Source organism: Malaclemys terrapin, chromosome 18 (assembly GCF_027887155.1).
Source record: "Malaclemys terrapin pileata isolate rMalTer1 chromosome 18, rMalTer1.hap1, whole genome shotgun sequence".
NCBI classification, from domain to species: Eukaryota; Metazoa; Chordata; order Testudines; family Emydidae; genus Malaclemys; species Malaclemys terrapin.
In genome coordinates this window covers 4,314,126-4,335,032 of record NC_071522.1, presented here as the reverse complement: position 1 = coordinate 4,335,032, position 20,907 = coordinate 4,314,126, and the positions used below count along the sequence as shown (strand labels likewise).

Here is a 20,907-nt window from a genome sequence, read left to right as displayed (position 1 = left end):
CTAAGAGATCCTGGGCAAGCATCAGCCAGACCTCATTCAGATCCCTCTATAACCCACTTCCACCATGCAGCTTGTTAGTAGGGAACTTACTGAACTACTGACTATGGGGCCCTGGTCGCTAAGTGGACATGACCTAGGTATCATTTGGGCTTATTTACCTCATGTCATCCAACCCCAATCTGTCCTCTCTCATCTGTATTCCCATTAGTCGTCTTGTTCCCTCTCTTCTCTGAGGGGACGCTCACCAATATTAAGGCTAACTCTGGGGCTCTGTAGCCCTGTTCACTACTGTATGAGCCAGAGGGCTGGGAAACCTACTCCCAGTGCCCCACAACTGTAGCGACACAGCATGCTGCTGTGCGAACACGCACTGCAACGTGCACCGGCAAAATGGGTTTTTGCCCATCCTCATACTGGACAATTTCTGTGGGTAGGTGGGCCTGATGCTGCAAACAGTGGAACTGACTGCTCCGCCATCATCTGTAATACAGAGGTGCAGCCCAGAGAGACTACAAATCCCATCATGCAGTGCTTAATGAGGTGCTGCGCTGACTGTTCAGATGAAGATGGAGCAGCTCCTCTAATGACAGTGGCCAGCGTTTACCCCTGGGCTGCGCTACAGCAGTTAGCCAAGAGGCGCTAAGCATGAGATGAGCCCATTTCTATGCCCAAACAGTAGCCCCCCCAAGTCCTGGACTGAGCCGCCTTGGTTGCAACATTCCTAGTGACCAACAAATGGAGACTCACTGCGGCAGTGATTTCACGCCGTGGAGTGGCCTGATGGAATGAGGATGGCTGAGCTAGAACACCCCACACTCTTCTAGACTTTGCACCACCCTTAACGGAGACAGCTGTAATGGGCGGGGGTGGGAATGACCTCCCTGGGGCCAACTGCCCCTGAGCATAAAGCCCAAAGAAAGAAAAGCAGGGGATGCAGGAAAGTTTCATCTGAGCCCTGCAGCCACTACCAGCTCTGAGTAGTAGGTGGGCTTTGTTTGCACTCCTCTGCCCAGAACTGTCTGTCACAAGACAAGGAGAGCAACTAAGAAAGCTCCAAGAGCAAGTCAGTGCCACCCAGGCTACCGAGATAAAAGCAAGGAGCTAGAGGTAAAGGCCCCCTTCCCCGAGGACGCCAGGATGCTCTCGCCTAGCGTGTCCTGAGAGAATGGCATGCCAGCTCAGAAATCCAATCTCAGCACAAAGCCATTGTTTCTTTAGCTGCTTCAAGCGTGCCCAGTCAGCTGTAGGCTACACAACAGCCTCTCGGCGACCCATGAGGGCTGGAGGGATTTGCTGTTCACTTCTCAATGCTCTGCTTAACCCACCCACCCTGCCCCAGCCAGGACATGAATAGATACTCCCTTCCACCGGCCCCCTTCCCCCTCCCAGCCACCACCATGCACACGCATGAGAGAACAAGAGAGATGTTAGAACAGTCGTGCATGTACTCGCACGACATACTTCAGCCTTTGCCAGCTAACCCTGTTCCCTCCCTCCCTCCTGTGCACAGTGCCTCCACTGCCCACTCCGACTGCAACTGATTGCAAGCCTGGGACTTGGGTGGACCAAGCTCCATGGAGGGCCAGGGCAACATGCATCTCAAGTGGGAGGGAGGCAGTGGGCACTGGGTGGAATAGCCCAAGTCCATCTAGCAAACTGGTACAAAGTTAGTCACCTTGATCAATCGGTCCATCAACCCTCACAGAGAGAGCGCAGATCACAACACGTCATTCGTGTTGTTCCAGCCAGTCCTTCAGCCACCTGCTGGCCAGGCTGTCAGTGGCACCGGACACTTGATCAGCACCGCAGCCCAGAATCCCTGAGCGATCCGCCAGCCTCAGCCTCCCACACAACGCACAGTCAACCTGTGGAACTCCTTGCCAGAGGATGTTGTGAAGGCCAAGACTATAAGAGGGTTCAAAAAACAACTAGATAAATTCATGGAGGATAGGTCCATCAATGGCTATTAGCCAGGATGGGCAGGGATGGTGTCCCTAGCCTCTGTTTGCCACAAGCTGGGGATGGGTGACAAGGAATGGATCACTTGATGATTCCCTGTTCTGTTTGTTCCCTCTGAGGCCCCTGGCACTGGCCACTGTCAGAAGACAGGATACTGGGCTAGATGGACCTTTGGTCTGACCCAGTATGGCCGTTCTTATGGGATTAAATTTGCGCACCACCGCACCTGACTAGTATTAGTACAAACTGTAATTTTCCTAATGGCCCTGCTCTTTGCGTAACCTAGTGGTTACAGCACAGGACAAGAAGCTAGGAGGTTCCAGGTTCTATTCACCATTCTGCCACTGGGTCACTATGTGGCCTCGGACAAGTCACCTGACTGCTCCGTGCCTCAGTTTCCTCCTCTGTAAAACAGGATAGTACTAGAATGAGCTGGCCAATGTGTGTATGTGACTGCCCTCTGCTGGATGGGATCAGAACAGATCAATTGTGTGACACGGGCTCTGTGCTGATTGCTGCTAATGGAGATTCTCCTTTAACTCAAATGGTAAGGGCCTGTGCTTTTGGAGCAGGGGAATCTGAGTTCTCTTCCAGTTCTGGGTATGAAGATCTACGTAGTTGTGGTAGATCGCGTAGTACCAACCATCATACTGGTTTCAGTACCAATATCGCTGTGGTTTGTGAAATGCTTTGTGATCATTGGACACAAGGTGCCAGAGAAGAGCAAAGCACGAATGGAAGGGTGTGAAATGTCAGAGGCGTAGAGCCAAGGAACAGACGTGACATCTGAGCTCGCGGAAGGTACGCGAGCACACAACCAATTAAAGAATGACAATTCAACAACATATTTTGGAGAGAATCCTGGAACAATAGAGCCTCGTCCAAGATGTCCCCAGACACACACGGAGGCTGTAATGAATCCAACCAGAGCGCTGCTTGGTGGGGGCATGTGCAGCAGGGGTTGCATTAATTTTGGTCAATGCGTGCAGGGAAATCAGAGCTCTGGGGAAAGGGTAAAAACCAATTTGTCACTGCCAGAGCTGCGGAATTACAAAGCCAGGGCTGGAGTGATTCATTTCTCACTCCTGGCTCCAAGCACCATAGTAGGATGCTTTTTTCTGCGCTCCAGTTAATGTGGCCAAACCCAGAATGTGCAGCATCTGAAATTGGGCCTTTTTCCAGAGTCATTTTTTCAACAGTGGTAATAAAAATTTTTTTAGTCAGCTGGGTAGCCTGTAGCACTTAGCTGCGACCAGCCACGGAAGGTAATTTATAATGCCGGGGGTTTCGAGAGCAGCCAGTTCGATGGTGGATGTGGCAGGGGAGGAATGACTGACCAGTCTCTGCGGCTTTGTTTCTGTGAAACTGCTGAGGGCCTTAGCACCGCATTTTCCCAGACGTTTCCAACCTGCGCTTCTTCCGACCTGGAACCGGCTGATGGGCCTGAAGACGAAGCTGGCTCGTGAGTCACAAGAGCCAGCCCAGACGCAAGGCGGCAGGAGTTCCCACCCTTTACTGGACTGTTGCAAAACCACTGCAACCTTCTAATAAATGCAAATGGGCCTCAGAGGTGCCGGGAGAGAAGTGGGCGGCGCCCGCGCAGGCCGCATTGTAAGCTGCAGAGCCAGGGCTGAGCAGGGCCACCGGCAATGCAGGGATGGCCATGGAGCCGGCAGTCAGAGCTATTGAGAAAGTGATGAATGGGACTTTCAGGATGCTCCCCCACTCATAGAGGCTGGGAAGCTGGCAGCAGCATGAATAAGCATCAGTGTTTCAGCTACTGCCAGCGAGCAAGAGGGCTAGGGAAGAAAACGCTCCAGAGGCTACAGGGGAGGGGCGCGAGCACAGCACCGTTCTAATACACGCCTTTCCAACAAGGAGGTTATTCAGAGAGCCGGGCTGAGCCGGGGAGGGGGTGATGTTAGTGGGGGCGGGGTACGGCGTGTGAGAGAGATGGACGTGTGTGTCACGGAGAGCAGCGCACGCCCCTGGAATGGGGGAGGGAGCCGCAGGGGTGGGACAGTAGGCTCCCCTCTTTGTGCAATGGAGCTCAGGAGGGAACTGACTTGCTCCAGGCCCCATGCGGCCCTGACGGGAGCACTAAGGGCTGGGTGTGCGCACGGGGACTGGGCACATGCACGTATGTTACACAGCCATGGGAGGCTTTGCACCTGCCCCATGCTCAGCGATTCCCTGGGACAGCCGCCTGCTTTGGGTGCCTGGAAGAGAGACACAGACCCTTCCTCCTGGGCCCCGCCAGGGGAGCTAAAGGGCACCATGGATTTTCCAATCCTTGTTTAAAACATGTTTGTAATTTTCAAGCCTACAGTGACAGCCTGACCAGCACAGGCTAGGAAAGGGCTGACAAGATCTGTTCACACTGAGCTCCTTCCACTGGGCTTCTAGGCTTTCTACAAACCCCCATCCTCACAGCCCCCAGCCAGCAAGGGAAACGCTGTCTCCACTGGACACACGAGGAAACAGGCCTGGAGCGTGAAAGGTCCCACAGCAAGGTCAAATGCTGCGCTCAGCCACCCTTGTGCCAGCCAGTGAAATTGCTGGGGTTGTGCTGACCCAAACTTAGGCCTAGACATTCCCAGCACTCAGCCCTATGCTTGTTGCTGTTTCACTGACCACATGCAGCTTGCAGAGAAGCTACGCACGAGTTCCCCACTCCTCTTGTTCACCCACTGCATGCCAAATCACTTCCACCTGGCCTGCAACGTGCCCTGCTAGTCACGTCACTGAATCTGGCTCAGTGATCCCCACGGGAGCTGCATCCTCTCACACCCACACTGGAGTCAGCCCCTGGTGCCTGTGTCAGACGCAAAAGCCCCTTTCCTACACTGGCCCGAGGAAGTGGTGGCACTGCAGCAATCGCTTTGGTCAGCTGCCAGCTCCCCAGGGAATAAGATTTAAGTATTGATCCCGACCTCCCCTTGGTGCTGCTGGGGTGTAGCAAGAAAACAGGGCCTTAAAGGAGTACCTCTGCGCGCCGCACCATGCCAGGGTATTGCTGAATGGGGTCGGACACACCTAGCAGCCAGCAAGGACTGAAAGAAAAGGCTGGTTTGCATTTGTTCATCTCTTTGCCTGCCCTGCCAAGTTTCCTGTCTGTGCAATAAATACTGAGGGGCTTAGTATTAGAAGCAGCAACCAGCAAACTTCCAAGAGTTCGGAAGTTCCGTCCAGCAGCCAAAAATGCAGCTGCATGTCTCGTGCGCAGACTCTCCTAGGAGTTGTGGGGCGTCCTGTCTCTGCCGCTGTATTTTGGCGCTTCCACTTTTAGACGTGCCCACAAAAGGTGCAAGGAAGTGGGATCAGGGAAAGGAGCCTAGTTCTCCCCAGCCTTCCTGGGTTCCTGTCAGTCTCTGGGGAAGGTTCAGGTCAGTTCTTTTTAGATCCAAGCCAGCTGGCCAGTTTCTAATATTCATGAGGTGCCCCGGAGACTTCCAACGCATTCTCCTTCAGTGCCAGCCCTGGCAGAGGGACTCCGCAGAGCCCAGGAGTCATCCAGCTCAGAGCCAAGGCCCCACCTCAGGACCCGACAGAAAGCTGGAGACCCACCAATCTCCTGGAGTCCCCAATTGCCTATGTTCATTTTCAGGACCATGATAGAACATCCGAGGCAGCCTGCTCAGCCCGTGGAGCAGGGCCAGGAAGAAGGAGGGTCTTTGCATTGCCCTGCAGAAACCTCTCTAGCCAGCTGAGGAAGGAATCACATTTGAGCAACCTCAGCCAGAGGACTGCTGGTCACCTACCATGCAGAGCTGTGGAGAGAGTGTAAAGGGAAACCTGGTGCAGCCCTGGAGTCGCCGAGATGTGATCGAAGGACCTCTTGCACCCAGCGAGGGGGGAAGCACGATGCACTGACAGCACACCAAGAGAATTCACCCTGCCCACTGCCAGCGAGGCTCTCGCAGCATGTGATGGAGCACACAGCAGGCTGCCAGTACATGCGGTACTCAGCCAGCCAGAGGCACCATCTGCAAAGCCTCTGAACAGCAGGGACGCCTCTGGACAGGACACCCGCCTGTCCCTGCGGCTCCGAGCGCGCTGCAGAGCCAGGGAGGAGCGCTTCCCTCCAGGACACCAGGAACACGCTCACTGCTCCTTCTCTAGACAGACAGAAGCTGGACCGCAGAGACACATCCATCACGGGGCTGTCGGCTCCACTTGGGAGCTCTCGATAAATCTCACACAGGAATGCCTCCAATTAGAGGCCACTAGAGCACACTTTGTTACAGGGCCGCATTCAACAGAAGTGGGCCAGTTTGGCTCGATGCTCCAAAGGGATGTGCTGAGCAATGCATTTCACACACACCCCCGCCCGCCCTAGGCCTGACCAGCCCGCCCTGTACGTTTTCAGAGTGGCTGCGGGGGGTGCAAACAGAGAGCACAATTAACAAGTGCCACTCAGCTTCTTCTCCCAGTTAAAGCATCATCTCCCCTCTTGGCACTGAGTCCCCAGAGCAGCACAGTCTGGGCGGGTGAAGCAGGACTATTGACAACGTGACATCACTCTCTGATTCAAACACACCCTCCCCATCAGGGGAAGCCTGTAAATGTTACGTCTTTAGTCCAGTCATTGAGATGCTGGCTCTGAATTCTTAGCCTCTGAACCTTCAGTACCAGCGGAGCGGTCTCTACTCCTTGCAGTGGGTGGCAACCTCTACTCCCCCCGCCCCCCTCCATACCCCACAGACAGAGGGAGAGTGCACACTGATTGCATCAAGTCCTCATCCAGCGAGGGCAAAGGCATTAGTGTCCCCTATGAATCAGAAATGGAGAGCTCCTGTCAGGTCCCAGCTAGGCCACTCTTCTGAAAAGCACAGTAAGACTGTTCCCCACTGCCTGTTTGCTAGAGCTCTGTCCTGTCTATCGATGTCTCCAGGGAAGGGCCTCTCTCTGCTTGGGATGTTACTCCACAGTCTCATGTGGCTTGAAAGTCAGGAATGGACAAGTCACACCAGAGTCTTGCATTGAGAGTCTCCGATCAGTTAAACAACATCTGAGAATCTAGAAAACCCTTTGGTTCTATCCTCAAAACTCTGCCCTGGCCCCCAGGCTGTCATCTGAATACAAGCAACCTGTTCATGAAGTCAGCCCCAAGCCATGTTATAAGCAACAGAGGGTCCTGTGGCACCTTTGAGACTAACAGAAGTATTGGGAGCATAAGCTTTCGTGGGTAAGAACCTCACTTCTTCAGATGCAAGTAAGTGAAGTTCTTATCCACGAAAGCTTATGCTCCCAGTACTTCTGTTAGTCTCAAAGGTGCCACAGGACCCTCTGTTGCTTTTTACAGATTCAGACTAACATGGCTACCCCTCTGATACTTGAAGCCATGTTATGTTACCACAGGCCTCATTTGATAGGAAAGTCAAAGAGAAAACTGGCACAAGAGGAGTTTCAAAGCCAACAACCCCTGCAGTGCGGCAATCCTGCCAACCCCACTTCCCCATTCGTCTTAAGGGCAAAACATTTAAAGAATGCTAGGAGTGTCACGCTCTCTTTGACTGCTTGGAAACTTCTGGGGTTAGTTTGAGTTTTATCAAATAGAGGCCTGAAGCTGGGGAGTTTGTGTTCCCAAAATGCTATTTTGATTGGTTTGTTAAAAACCAGTGTCTAGTGGTTAGAGCTGGGCTGCTGGGAGCCAGGATTCCTGGGTTCTGTACTAGGCTCGCTCTGTGCCCGTTTACTCCCCTGTATACTGGGGACAAGTACTACATTCGTGTATTTATTCGTGACTGTAAAATGCCAGGAGATCCTCGGGGGCAGGTGCTCCAGGGTGGGTGGGAGATCAGCTCACTCTTCGCAAGATGTGCAGGAAGTCCCCCAAATTACTTTCCAAAGAGAAGCAGATGCTTGTGTAGCTGATAAAAATCCTGGTCCTGCAGCCCTGCCCCACACAGAACTCCCGGCCTCAATGGGAATTACAGGTCTAAGAGCCGCAGAATCGGGCCCTTAATGTAAAAAGCAGAAAAAATAAAGCCAAGGAAGTTCCTCTCCCTCTTACCTCTCCTGCCACAAAGAACAGCAGCGGCGCCTCCTCGTCTTTGGCTTTGTACTTGGCAATGATTTTTTCTGCTATCGGCTGAATCAGTTGTTTAGCTGCCTCCGACTCCCCGTCATCCTCCGAATCTGCAGGGCACGGGCAGCGGGAGAGAAAAAGGCAACACAAGAGGGAGGTTACAATCAAGCGGATCCAAAGACCCTGTGTTACGGGAGGCTTTATTCCATGGAGAAAACAGGAGCCAGAACATGTGGCAGCAACTTCAAAGCCAGTGTGGCCTTGTAGCAATTAGGGAGCAGCTGAAACGTACTTTCATGAGCCTGGGAAATAAATCCTACCGGAGGAGCAGCTCCTGCTCCCAAAACATTGCAGCATTTGCTCCCCTGAAGCGCAGGGCCAAACACACACCGAGAAGCTAGTCAGCCATTTGGAGACCAGAGAGCACGCTGATCTGACACTGCCTGTCCCCCCTCCGCCCGTCTGTCCACCTTGGGATGACTGCTCAGGCGCTTGCCCACTTGTGAGTCTCTACAGCAGCAGCCCTATGGAACGAGCTGGGACTTGGCAGAGGTGCAGTGGAAAGGGATGAGAACATCCAGCCAACGCCAGCCACGAATGAAGTACCAATGCTTGGTTGGAAGGAAGAGACACAACCTGTCCTTGAGCAGCAGCTAGATGAAAAGAGCTCAATGCGGGGCAGCTTTCAGCATCAAAACAAAGGAAAAAACAGCCCCGCCGTGAACTCCCCCGGACATGCCTCTTGGTAACTGTGCCACCACCGAGTTCTCAGAGGCGCAGACTGCCCCGCTGCCAGCACGAGACCGACCCTCCAGCTGCTGGAGGTGACGCTGAGAGAATACCCATCCCACCACAGCAGGGAGCTCTGTCTGCCCTTGGACAGAGACATGGCCCACCAGACACAGCTTCTCTGCTCCCCCCGGTTCCCTCGCTTGTTTAAACAGCTTCCAGAGCTATCATCTGCAGTGTCTCTGTGTGTGAGAGAGCGATGGGGGTGGACTGTGATTGATTTTCTACACACAAACTCTACTGGCTAAACTCCAACTCAGCTCTCTGTGCTGTGGCCGACCTACCCCATAAACTTGTCATATTCATAATTGACGCTCCGTTGAGCCAAATGCTGCAGCCTAGAACCCCTCCCCCAAAGGCCTAGAGATCCCAGCCCTTTCTCCAGAGCCTGAAGCCGCTCAGAGACTCCTATTATTTACGGGGTATCGCTCTCCTCCGGAGTTGAAGCATTGAGCTCTAGGACCATAAAATAAAGCACAGTCGCTGCTATCCAGATGCCCCCAAAGGAGGGATTCTCCGTTTCAAAACACTGGTATATCTAACTGACTTGGGGACTTTCAAAAAGAGGGCGTCTAGTGACTGGAGCCAGGCGCTGAGGGAACAATGACTCCTGCATTCTTTTCCTAACGATGCCACTGACTTGCTATGTATCCTTGGTCAAATCTCTTCGCCGTTCTGTGCTTCGTTTATCTGTCTGTAAAATGTGGAGTTGATTTCCTGCTTTGCAGGATGGCTGTGACACTTAATGAGTGTTCAGAGTGTGTCTGGAGAGGCTTGGATGGAGAGTGCTAGCACAGTATTCATTAAACAGAGCAGAAACTGCTCCTAAAATGCTGGGTATGTGAAAGGACATGGGATGTCTCTGTAAATGCCACCTCTTCCCTGGACCTGCTAGAGCGACAATTGCATTGTGCGCGGCAACCTTGGTCTAGGCCAGTAGTTCTCAACCCGCAGCCCACCCAGTCAGCACACAGCTGTGGTCCATGTGCCATCCATACAGGGAGTGTATATATATTGTGTGGCTGTGGCCCACAGAACACGAGAGAGAGCTGCATATGCGGCCCACAATGGTAAATAGGTTGAGATCCACTGGTCCAGGCAATACCTGGAGACTAAAAAGATTCAGTTAAATTAGAAAAACAACAAAGAGTCCGGTGGCACTTTAAAGACTAACAGATTTATTTGGGCGTAAGCTTTCGTGGGTAAAAAACCCACTTCTTCAGTTAAATTAGAAAATTCAGTGGGTTGGATTTAGGATCCCTGTCTGCTCTGAAGCCTGCTAAGCAGCCCCAATGTCCACCGAGCACCCTGGCATCCTGTTAGGATAATCAGGGTGTTCGACAGTGATTATGTGCAGTGCCACAAAGAGCCGCCTGCCACGTTGGCTGAGCATCTCCTAGCACTTCACGGGGAGCCCCCAGTCTCCGTCAGGGAGTCTCCTCCCAGCACACTGTTTGCCGACAGATGCTAGAAAAACTTTACTTAGAGCAAGATAAAACTAACTTCCGAGGCGTGTGTCTGTGCAGTGACAGCCTCACTCACGCAGAGCCCATCAAGCTCTTCCTCCCAGCAAGGAGGCAGGAAAAAGAGCGGGGGTCAGAGGGCTTTTCACTCTGCGCTCACGTCCATGCTGGGCGCCACTGAATAAATAATCAGGGTCAAAAGCAAGGCTGAAAAGGAAAAAAGTGAAGGTACAAAAGCCATATTATTAATGCTATGGAAAAGCGTGCTATCCATGACAAAGGGCATGGAGCTCCCCCTAATCCCTCCCTGCCTCTGGATACAGCCATCCCACAGCATAACTACAACACTACACTTCATTTAGGGACAGGACAGAAAATATCATAATGCCACTATACAGATCCCTGGCACACCCACACCTTGAATACTGTGAGCAGTTCTGGTCACCACATCTCCAAAAAGATGTAGTGGAACTGGACAAGTTTCAGAAAAGGGCAACAAAGATGATCAAGGGTATGGAATGGCTTCCGCACAAGGAAAGACTAAAAAGATGATGGCTGTTCAGATGAGAAAAGGGGGGACATGACAGAGGTCTATAAAACCATGAAAAAAGTGAATAGAGGTGTTATTTACCCTTTTCCACAATACAAAAACCAGAGGTCACCTGATGAAATTAATAGGCAGCAGGTTTAATACAAACAAGAGGAAATACTTTTTCACACAGGGCACAGTTAACTTGTGGGGAGGGATAGCTCAGTGGTTCGAGCATTGTCCTGCTAAACCCAGGGTTGAGAGTTCAATCCTTGAGGGGGCCATTGAGGGATCTGGGACAAAATCAGTCCTTGGTCCTGCTAGTGAAGGCAGGGGGCTGGACTCAATGACCTTTCGGGGTCCCTTCCAGCTCTAGGAGATGGGATATCTCCATATATTATTATTTGTGGAACTCATTGCCATGGGATGTTGTGATGGCCACAAGTATAACTGGGTTCACAAATTACTCAATAAGTTCAGGAAGGATAGGTCCAACACTGGCGATTAGCCAAAATGGTCAGGGATGCAACCCCCTGCTTGGGGCGACCCTAAACCTGAGTGCCAGTAGCTGGAAGGGGAAGACAGAGTGAATCTCTCCAAAAACGTCCTGTTCCTTACATTCGCCCTGAAACTCTGGTACAGGCTGCTGTCAGAGATGGGATACTGGGCTAGATGGACCATTGGTCTCACCCAGTGAGACCATTCTTATTTCTACCCCAGAGGAGGAGAGAACTGGTCTCTCTTGCTATGATCAGTGACTCCATGCCTCCCTGATTGTTCCAGCGGGTTTGTGGTCTGAACGCTTTGAGCAGAGGTAGATCAAACCAAAATGCATCCGTCATTACCCATGGGAGTTCTTTTCAGATACTGTGACCCAAGAGCACGCTCCACATGCTTGGTCCTGCAAGCAATAACGTTCAGATACAAATAATATCCTGGGGGATGGAGTGAGTTTGTACAAAATACATCCCAGCACACCCCATCCCACATGTACAGCTCTCTCACACACGTATAGAATGTATCTGAGGGGTAGCCGGGTTAGTCTGGAGCTGTAAAAAGCGACAGAGTCCTGTGTCTATAAGATACCACTGGACTCTCTGTCACTTTTTACAGCATAGAATAGCTCTGGAACCTGTTTGCTGTTTAAAAAAGAATCCAGCCAAGCGTCATACACAGAGAGAGATCAGCATTATTTGCAGAATTGCAACTTTAAGGGAAGCAACCGGGTGTAACTCAGCCGCATGTTCTAACACAGTGGTTCTCAAACTTTTGTACTGCTGACCCCGTCACATAGCAAGCCTGCGAGTGCGATCTTCCCTTATGATTTAAAAACTCTTGTTTATATATTTAACACCATTATAAATGCTGGAGGCAAAGCAGGGTTTGGGGTGCAGCCTGACAGCTCATGACCCCCCCCATGTAATAACCTCGTGACCCCCTGAGAGGTCCCAACCCCCAGTTTGAGAACCCCTGTTCTAACGGCTCCTAGCACTACACCTGTCATGCTGAATCTCACATGGGGGTTTCTTTTGGGGGTGAGGGGGAGTGTCCTTTCTGAAGGAGCCCCATTTTCATGGATTGGGGTGAACACGGGGTTTTGGGGAGGGCAAGATAATCCTTGGTCTGCACGTCCACCACTCTCTATGCCTGGTCCAGTCTAGAGGGTTTTAGCACTGCTAGCCCCAGCCCTGCTTGGAACACACCTTGGGTTCACGTGCACAAGAGACTGGGATGGTTCACAAGTATGGTCAGCACCACACTGTTGCCCTTGCTCAGAGCAAAGGCTGACCATGCACCACGGCAGAACTAGCATAGACAACGTGCTGACACTGAGGCTGCAGCCTTGAAACTGGACTTCTCCACATAGTCCCATAACGCTCCTGCCACCCCTTCCAGTGACCACTCTGCACAGTGTCCCCGGAGTCTGCCGCAGCTTCGGAAACTTGATGCTCCCGAGGTTTCTGCTCCATAAAGGTGCAAGAAGCACACGGACCACTGTGATGGATTTCCAGTGCTGCAAACACTGATTTCCACGGCTCTCACGGGAACACTTGAATCGTACAGCACCTCTCCAAAGGTACATTGCTACTTCTATAAAGCCCGGCTTCCGGAAGCTGTGCTGGGAACCATGGGATAGGTACCCATAATGCCCTGGCTCGTGCAGATACCGAGCAGGATGGCTGCCCAGACACTGGTGTGTGTGTTGGCCCAGACACTGTGTGTGTGTGTGTGTGTGAGTGAGAGAGAGAGAGAGAGAAAGATCTAGTACCTTGCTGGCTCCATTGCCAAGGAGAACGTCACACCGAACAGCATCCCACTGATATCTCCTCCAAAGAGACACCCCACCCCACCTGATGAAACCCAAAGAATAAGGTAATGGATTAAAAAAGAAAGAAATCCACAGCACTCCATACCTACAAAGAGAACGAGGCATGGGCCCTCATTCAGCTGGACAGCATTGGAGTCTGTCAGCTCCAGCACAGGCTTGGGATGCCAGGGGAACTCTCGGCATTCAGTGTCATTCAGCACTTCCACCCGCCCCTGCCGCGTGATCACGTCTCCCTTGGTGTCCAGGACGATGAGCGTGGGGATGCCTGCGGCAGAGGAAGAACAAAGGGATGGCTCAGGCACAACAATAACTGCATGGGGAGGAGGAAGGAGGCTGGGGAGCTGATGAGACAAGAGTTTGTATTCACGTCTGTCATTCTGGTGGTGAAACAAATAATATCTCATGTTTCTACAGCACCTTTTGCTCCCAAAGTGAGGGAGTGCAGGCTCAGGACTCCTGGGTTTTATTTCTGACCTTGCGAGGGGAGTGTAGTCTAGCACTCAAAGCAGGAAAGCTAGGAGGCAGGACTCCTGGGTTCTGTCCTCACTCTGCCACAGATTTGCCGCGTGAACTTAGGGACACATTATTATGGCTTTGGTGGATCTGGTCACTGCTCGGCAAGACAGATAAAAATCCCACACAGGTATCTTTCCTGCCAGGCTTCTTTAAAGATTGTAAAGTGCTTTCAGATCCTTGGGTGAACAGTGCTACATATGTTATGTACAGGAACCGTTGGGCTGCCACTCAAATGCAACCACCTCTGGGGTAGATTATGGCATCTCAGGGCCTAATCCACAGCCCAAAGAAATCCATGGGCGTCTTTCCATTGACTTCAATGGGCTATGGCCATGCTGTGCACAGCAACCCTACACAACGTCTATGGAGGAAGGTGGGTGCAATTATTTCCATTATAAATCCTTACAATTCAGTGGCCATTAACTGCTATCAAACTAGGCTCTGGGATAAGTGGCATTGCAAGGCCTCAGAAAGTCACAGTCCTTAAGCTGTCTGAAGATAATCTGTTCAGTTGTCGTAACAGACTATGGCTGCGTCCCAAACTACCCCCACGCGACTGGGTTTAGATGCTCTTGCGTTCTCGCAACTTCAGCCTGGGCCTCAGTAACGTACGCGGCTGACGTTTACAATGTGACGAAAGGCCTGATGTCTGAGAAGCAGCTGCATCGCAGGAACTGTATTAGCTTAATAAGGATTTTTACTATGGAGCCCCACTGAGCCGAGAGAACGCACTTCCCACCCCCTGCAGCGAGGCAGCGCAGTCCTGAAAGGACTTCAGCTCATAAAGCCTCAGTGCACAATTTGTATTGATGAATGCCATGGCCGACGTTTTCTTAGCTGTGGGCCTCTATCATGGGCCCTTGCCTCTGGGGAGCAGGAACGCAGCACAGGGAACAGCAATGCACACGCTAAAGCTTCGCTAACAAGGACACTGAGTAGCAGAGGAGACCTTCCAGCAGAGGCCAGAATTAAAGAGAACCAGGGACAAAAGCACTGTGCCAAACATGGCAGCAGCACAGGTGGGGCACGAAAGTACATGACAAGGCTATTAAAGGGGAAACTATTTATTTAGAGCCATCCCCTGACTTTTCTTCCTAACTCTTTTTTCTCCACATCAGGCCATTGTCTCCCCGCTGCCACTCTCCCAGCTCCACTGGGGCAGAGTGAACAGGCAAAGGGCGACAGTCAGTCTGAGGCCACCACCTGCTTCCCAGCTGTTACAGAGCATTGCTTCCTTCATGTAGGGCCAGCATAAAGCTCTCCCACAATGCCCCACCCCAACATGGCACATCTAGGTAGCTCCCGGGATCGAAGCGGCAGTTCACAGGCGTGAGAAGCCAGAGCTCTTCACTATTTCATAGATTACAAATACATTTCACAGGCAATCATTTCACATTTTATTATTCCACAGCTGACCAGTAGGCTATTCAAAATACCCTCCCAATGGGCTTGCACGTTAAATTCCAGCTGTGCACAGTTCCTTCCAACAGTTACTTGTTGTGCAGACTTCAATCCTGCGTAGCAGCATTAGTGGTGATTTGTATCACCAGAGCACTGAAGGCCCCCCACTGTCCACACAGAAGGAAAAGATAGCCCCTGCCCCAGAGAGCTTACAGTCTAGGAGAGAAGTGGTGGATTCAGCAAGCAGACAGGGGAGAACCCAGCAACTGGGAGAGGACTGGGTGTTATAAGCAGTGGTTCCAGGCCCCAGCTGCCTTGCTTTGGTAATCAATAGCTACAATGGTTAAAAGAACATCTCCCCTCCCCCAATTCTTCTTTTCCTGCATTACTGCCACACACTGAAGGAATCTGTTAAGACCAATCTGACTTGCATCATTTATGCTGTTGGCTCTGCTCAGGCAGTGGAACGAGGCTGTTCAGCGTAGTCTGCATCGTGTCGGTTTATAGTCACTTTTGCTTCTAGGTCCTCAGAGCAGAGGGAGCAGAAAGTTCATCCTGGAGGCATCACTTGTATGGAGACTGATTTCACTGTCCGGGACTCTGGCTCTGGAGGTAGTGAAAGTGCTGGTCACTAGCTAAGGACCAGTCTCACCAGGCGCTAAATGCCCTCAACTCCCACTGAAGCTAATGCCAATGGCAGGTGCTCAGCACCTTGCAGGATTGAGTCCCAGTGCTGCAAGCATGGGGGAGTGGGATGAGATCCTTTCCCCCCGGGGCCGCAGCCCCTTTCTGAGCCTGATGGGAAAGTGTTTTATTGGGGGAGGGGGAACCACAGGTCTCATGAAGAGGCTGCCGACAAACTGATGGTACGAATTCCCAGAGTGAAGACTGAGAACCGTCATTGTGTTACAGAAACAGGCCGCGCAACTCTCGGCTTTCTCTGCTCTCAGGCATTGTTCGGCAGACTGTGATTTACGAGCTGGGTGTGATTGCAGCAAAAGGAAACACAGAATCCCCCTTGGGTGGGAAGAGTTCCTTCTTGGCCACAGCCACAAACGCTATCAGGAGGTTGTCATTATCAATCTCACAGGGGCCCAGCTTCCCTTCCCACAGCTCTGTCCTAAGTAATTGACGCAGCGCTGGGCTCATTTCACAGCCCTTTTGAGTTCCACGCCCAAAGTGGGTGAAACTTTCACAGCGAAACCTGAAACTCACCTCACTGAGTCTCTACGTTCCATGCGGCCTGCTCAACCTCACTGAAATGTAATGAGGCCTAATGCAGTCCTGAAATGCTCCCTGCTGCTTTCCAGCCTTCTCCGATATAAGGCTGAGACCAGTCTCTTGGCACTTAATGACCTTGGCCCAAGATCAAAATTATACTTTCCTCTTCGCCCCCCCGGTGTCAGTTTCCAAAGTCTCAAAGACCAAACTCAAGCTGAACAGGTGGTATTTTGCTGAAGCAGTAGTATCCCAAGCTAGCTAAGAGAAGTATAGTCACTGGCAGTGTGCTTTGCTCGTTAAAGTTAGCAATCTTCACCTCAGGATGAAAAACACATCAGCTTGCAAGGGAATAGCGTGTCTGCAAAAACTAGGGTGACCAGACAGCAAATGTGAAAAATCAGGACAGGGGGTGGGAGGTAACAGGAGCCTATATAAGAAAAAGACCCAAAAATTGGGACTGTCCCTATAAAATCAGGACATCTGGTCACCCTAGCAAAAACAGGAGGGAAGGGAGATCCCCTAACACGCTGGTGCTGGCCTGCAGATCTCTGTGGCAGGAAACCTGGAACCCAGCCCTCCTCTTCACTGAAATCAATGGCAAAATGCCTTACTGAACTTCAACCGTGCAGGAGCAGAACTTTGATTGGCTGTTCCTCCTCCTACATGATATCACATGTTACTCCTTTGATCAAGTCTTACCTTGGGGAGTGGGGAGAACATACACTTCCTTATACCAGAGAAAGTGGGAGAGTCCAATAAATGTATATAGCCATACAAACCCAGCCAGATTCATCTTTGATCACAGACATTTCCTGGAAGCCAACAGAGCTGCATCAAGAATGTCCCAACATTCTGGAACTAATATAGGGTGACCAGATAGCAAGTGTAAAAAATCAGGACGGGGGTGGGGGGTAATAGGTGCCTATATAAGAAAAAGCCCCCAAATCGGGACTGTCCCTATAAAATCAGGACATCTGGTCACCCTAAACTAATATGGGATCCTGCTAATCATGATGGTATTTTGGGGGATGAGGGAGGGAAGGTTCTGGTGCCAAGGTAAAGGTGTATGATTCTCCACACAACTGTATGGTTGGGAAAGGTCAGTCTTACAGGGAAAGGCTGGTGGGAAGTCTATTAAAACAAGCACTTGGAAATGAAGTAGAAAGACCTCCTGACAATTGTTAACAGATTTTTTTCTCTCAAGGATTAGTGCACTTAAGTTGCTGTGGATGCAGCTTTATAGATATCTTAATTCATCCCGCCTGGCTGAAGCAGATGTGTTAAAGAACAGCCTTCCTGGAGGTTACGAGCACATATTTCATTTTTACAAAAGTCCTGCAAAAACAAAGGCAAGTTCTGCTCCTAGTCCCCACGGCAAAGAGCGCTGTGCCCCCTGCTGTGCCGGATTGCTCACTCAGGTCCAACTGGGCTTTGCCCTTCTAAAGTCTAGCCAAATGTTTTATTCAGCAGAGCATTTTGAAGTGTCTGCATACACATGGCGTATGGACTCCGAGTGGGAGAGTGTTTAGCGGCACAAGGCTATATTGTGGGATAAGACTGGAATCCCTACCCGCAAGTAGTATTTTCAAACAGGCTCATTGTCAGAAATTCAAACAGAGGTTGGATTTAGACTCCAAAAGACCAGTTTCAGCCCTCGTGGAAGCCAGTGCAACTTCAGTGCATTCAATGGACTTTTATCTTTTTACGAAGGGCAGGATTTAGCTCAGTCTTAATGATGCAGGACAAATTATCAAAAAATGCAACTTAATTGAAAAAACAGAAGGCTGGCTTGGAGGATTGGCAGTGCAATACAGAGCCTTTGATCTCTAAGGGCCAAATTCACCCGTGTAAAACAAAGTGAAGTAAATGGAGTCATACTAGAGATTTGCTGCAAATCACCAATTCAAATCCAGCCAGAGTGGTAGCGACTGGAAGTTGTTACTACCTGACAGCTGTTCAGTGATCTGAGGTCTCACACCAGCACTTCATAAGATTCACCCTCCCATCTAGCCCCCACATACTAACAGAAAAGCCCCAGAGACTGAAGAGCCCTGGCCAGTATGGAGAAGCTTGCTTCACTCAGTACTGTCCGAGTTGCACCTGATCTGTCTGAGAACTTCAGTCTTCAGGCCTGTGAATTCAGCACATTTCAACACCAACAGATTAAAAAAAACCCCAAAAACCTGATCACGCCCACTAATTTTTAACTACAACTATTCATTTCTGCTAGCAGGGAAGCGCACTGTTAAACATAGATCCTCAAATGCCTTTAAATAGAAAACAGGCAAATTCCTCAGTTACCTGCTACCTTGACTAAGTTACACTGCATAGCTATATCTCTCAGGGGTGTCAAAAATCCACACCCCGGAGATACGTAGTTAAGCCAAACTAACTCCCTGGTGGAGACAGTGCTAGGTTGACAAAGAATTCTTCCGTCAATCTAGCCACCGCCTCTTGGGGAGGTAGATTAACTACAGCAGAAACCCCTCTCCTCACTGTAGTGAGTGTCTACACTGAAGCCTTCCGAACTGCAGCTGTGCTGCTGTACCATTTAAAGTGTAGACATAGGCCTGGTCCACACTACAAAGTTAGGTTGATGTAAACTGCCTTGCATCGACCTAGTTGTGCACGTGTCTACACTTAAATTTGTCTCCTACTGGTGTAAGCACCTCATTACACCAACATAGTAACACTACTTCCCCCAGGGGCATTGAGCCCTGGTAGTTGTCCTGAGGTCGATGCAGCGGGAGTGTAGACAGTGCATTACTTACGTCAACCTTAACAGTCCTCCAGCAGCTGTCCCACAATGCCCGACACTGACTGCGGTGCTCAGAGTTGTGAACATCATGGCTCAGGGACCACGGAGACCAGAACCATGATTGTCCATTGGCGAGCACATCTAGCAGCTCTCCATTGTTGCATGAAACTGCTCGGCTGACCCTGCTGGCTACACGTCCCGGCTTGGAGCAGAGAGGAGATCCTCTTCTCCCAGGAGATCCAGTCTGTGCAAGCACAGCTCTGGCCCAGCTGTAGAAATGTGGACATGTCCTAGCACACTGCATGGGGCATGCAGGAAAAGGATATGACAAGCACCAGCAGCAGTACTGCGTAAAAGCCATAGAACTGCGTCAGGCATATCTGAAGACCAGGGTGGCGAATAGTCAGTCCGGTGCTGAGCTGCAGACCTGCCACTTTTACAAAAAGCTTCATGTCATACTTGGCGGGTTCATGGGATTTTTTAATAAGGCACAAAAATGATGGGTTAGAAATGACATTATGGGATGCAGACAGTTGCTCCTAGTCACCCCTGCACAACTTATTTCTGCTCCACTGTGCATTGCCAAAACTTCCCAAGAGAGAGTGCACTGGATGGAGGCAGGATGCACACTGGGACACCTACCCATAGTGCACTGCACTGTGCATTGACGCAAGCACTCCTGGTGAGTACGTGCAGTGCTGACGCAAGGAGCCAAGTATGTATGCGCACAAGTGATGTACTAATCATGGCAGCTTTAGATCGATGTAACTTGTGTCGTTAAAACTTTGTAGTGTAGACATGGCCGGAGCCTTCGTTTGGCCTAACCTCCCCCAGTCCCAGAAGAGCCCTGAGTTTTGGCTCCACGTTTGAATGTTAATGCTCAGATTCTGGAAGCAACAGAACCCTGTATGTTCACTGCCTTGATTTTGATGGCTGCCCAATGAACAAGATGACTGTCCAGCCTGCATAAGTTTCAATGGTACCAAGGCTACAGGAGCTGGTATAAATCAGCCTAGGTTCATTGACTGCAATAGAACTATGGCAATCTCCACCAGCCTAGGATGTGACCCACAGTCTTGGTACCACTGAAACTTTCACAGAGCAGACAGGTTCCATGAATGACTCCTTGTAGTTGGCTTGCAGATCAAGGCAGGTATCTTTTTGCATGAGGAAGCCCAAGGCATGGCTGAAGTGGCCAGAACATCCCCATCAAACACAGAAGGGACCCCCACAGTACAAGCTCCATTTGCTGGCTTGGAAAGCAGCTAATAAGCTTCCAAGAAGCTGGAAAAAATGCTGCTGCAGATTGTGCCCTGCCGCTCCATTTGGGAGAGCTGAGCAAACAGCCAGGGGAAGAGATTATTGTTCAAATGGGAGTGTAAGGTTTGAGCAATGGAGCCATTCAGGAATGAGAAGAGGCCAGCTACCAAAACAACAGGAACCACCAGCAGAGGGGACTCGATGAATAGGGGGTGGAGGGAGGTCTCTCCACTTGGGCAGCCTGAAGAAGGAACAGCCGCTGTACAAACCGGTCTAGTGACAGAGGAGGAGGAGACCTGTAGGCTCAGTGATCTCTCTGAGCAATGCACGGCTGCTTCAGGTGCCCGTCTCGACCTGTCTAAGACAAAGTGGATGGGAGCTGAAACATTAGAATCTGGAAATTCAAAAGGCTTCACAAATAACCCGACATTGGCATTCTCAGATGGAAAAATGTTTCTTCTTTGTCTCCTCCCAGGGAAGGACAGAGACAATTTAATATCCGGGGCTGCTAAGAGTCAAGGAGCCAGCATTTTGGTGTCTGGTTCTCACCACTCTTGCATCCATCTATTTGCTATTGAGTGTCTTGCTCCTCCCATGCCCAGCAACCTCCTGTAAATTAGAATTGGCAAATTCAGACGAGTCAAACACTCC

The 20,907-nt window shown here is 50.8% G+C and overlaps 1 protein-coding gene across 1 annotated transcript in view; it reads right to left on the bottom strand.

Annotated features, from left to right (window-relative positions):
- NXN (nucleoredoxin) overlaps positions 1 to 20,907 on the bottom strand; it is a 105,527-nt gene that overhangs the window by 4,321 nt on the left and 80,299 nt on the right. Inside the window, exons 6-7 of the mRNA XM_054008462.1 lie at positions 13,186 to 13,365; positions 7,976 to 8,100 (exon numbers count right to left, since the gene is read on the bottom strand). Of these exons, the coding sequence (XP_053864437.1) occupies positions 7,976 to 8,100; positions 13,186 to 13,365 (305 nt within the window). The remainder of the gene's footprint in view (positions 1 to 7,975; positions 8,101 to 13,185; positions 13,366 to 20,907) is intronic.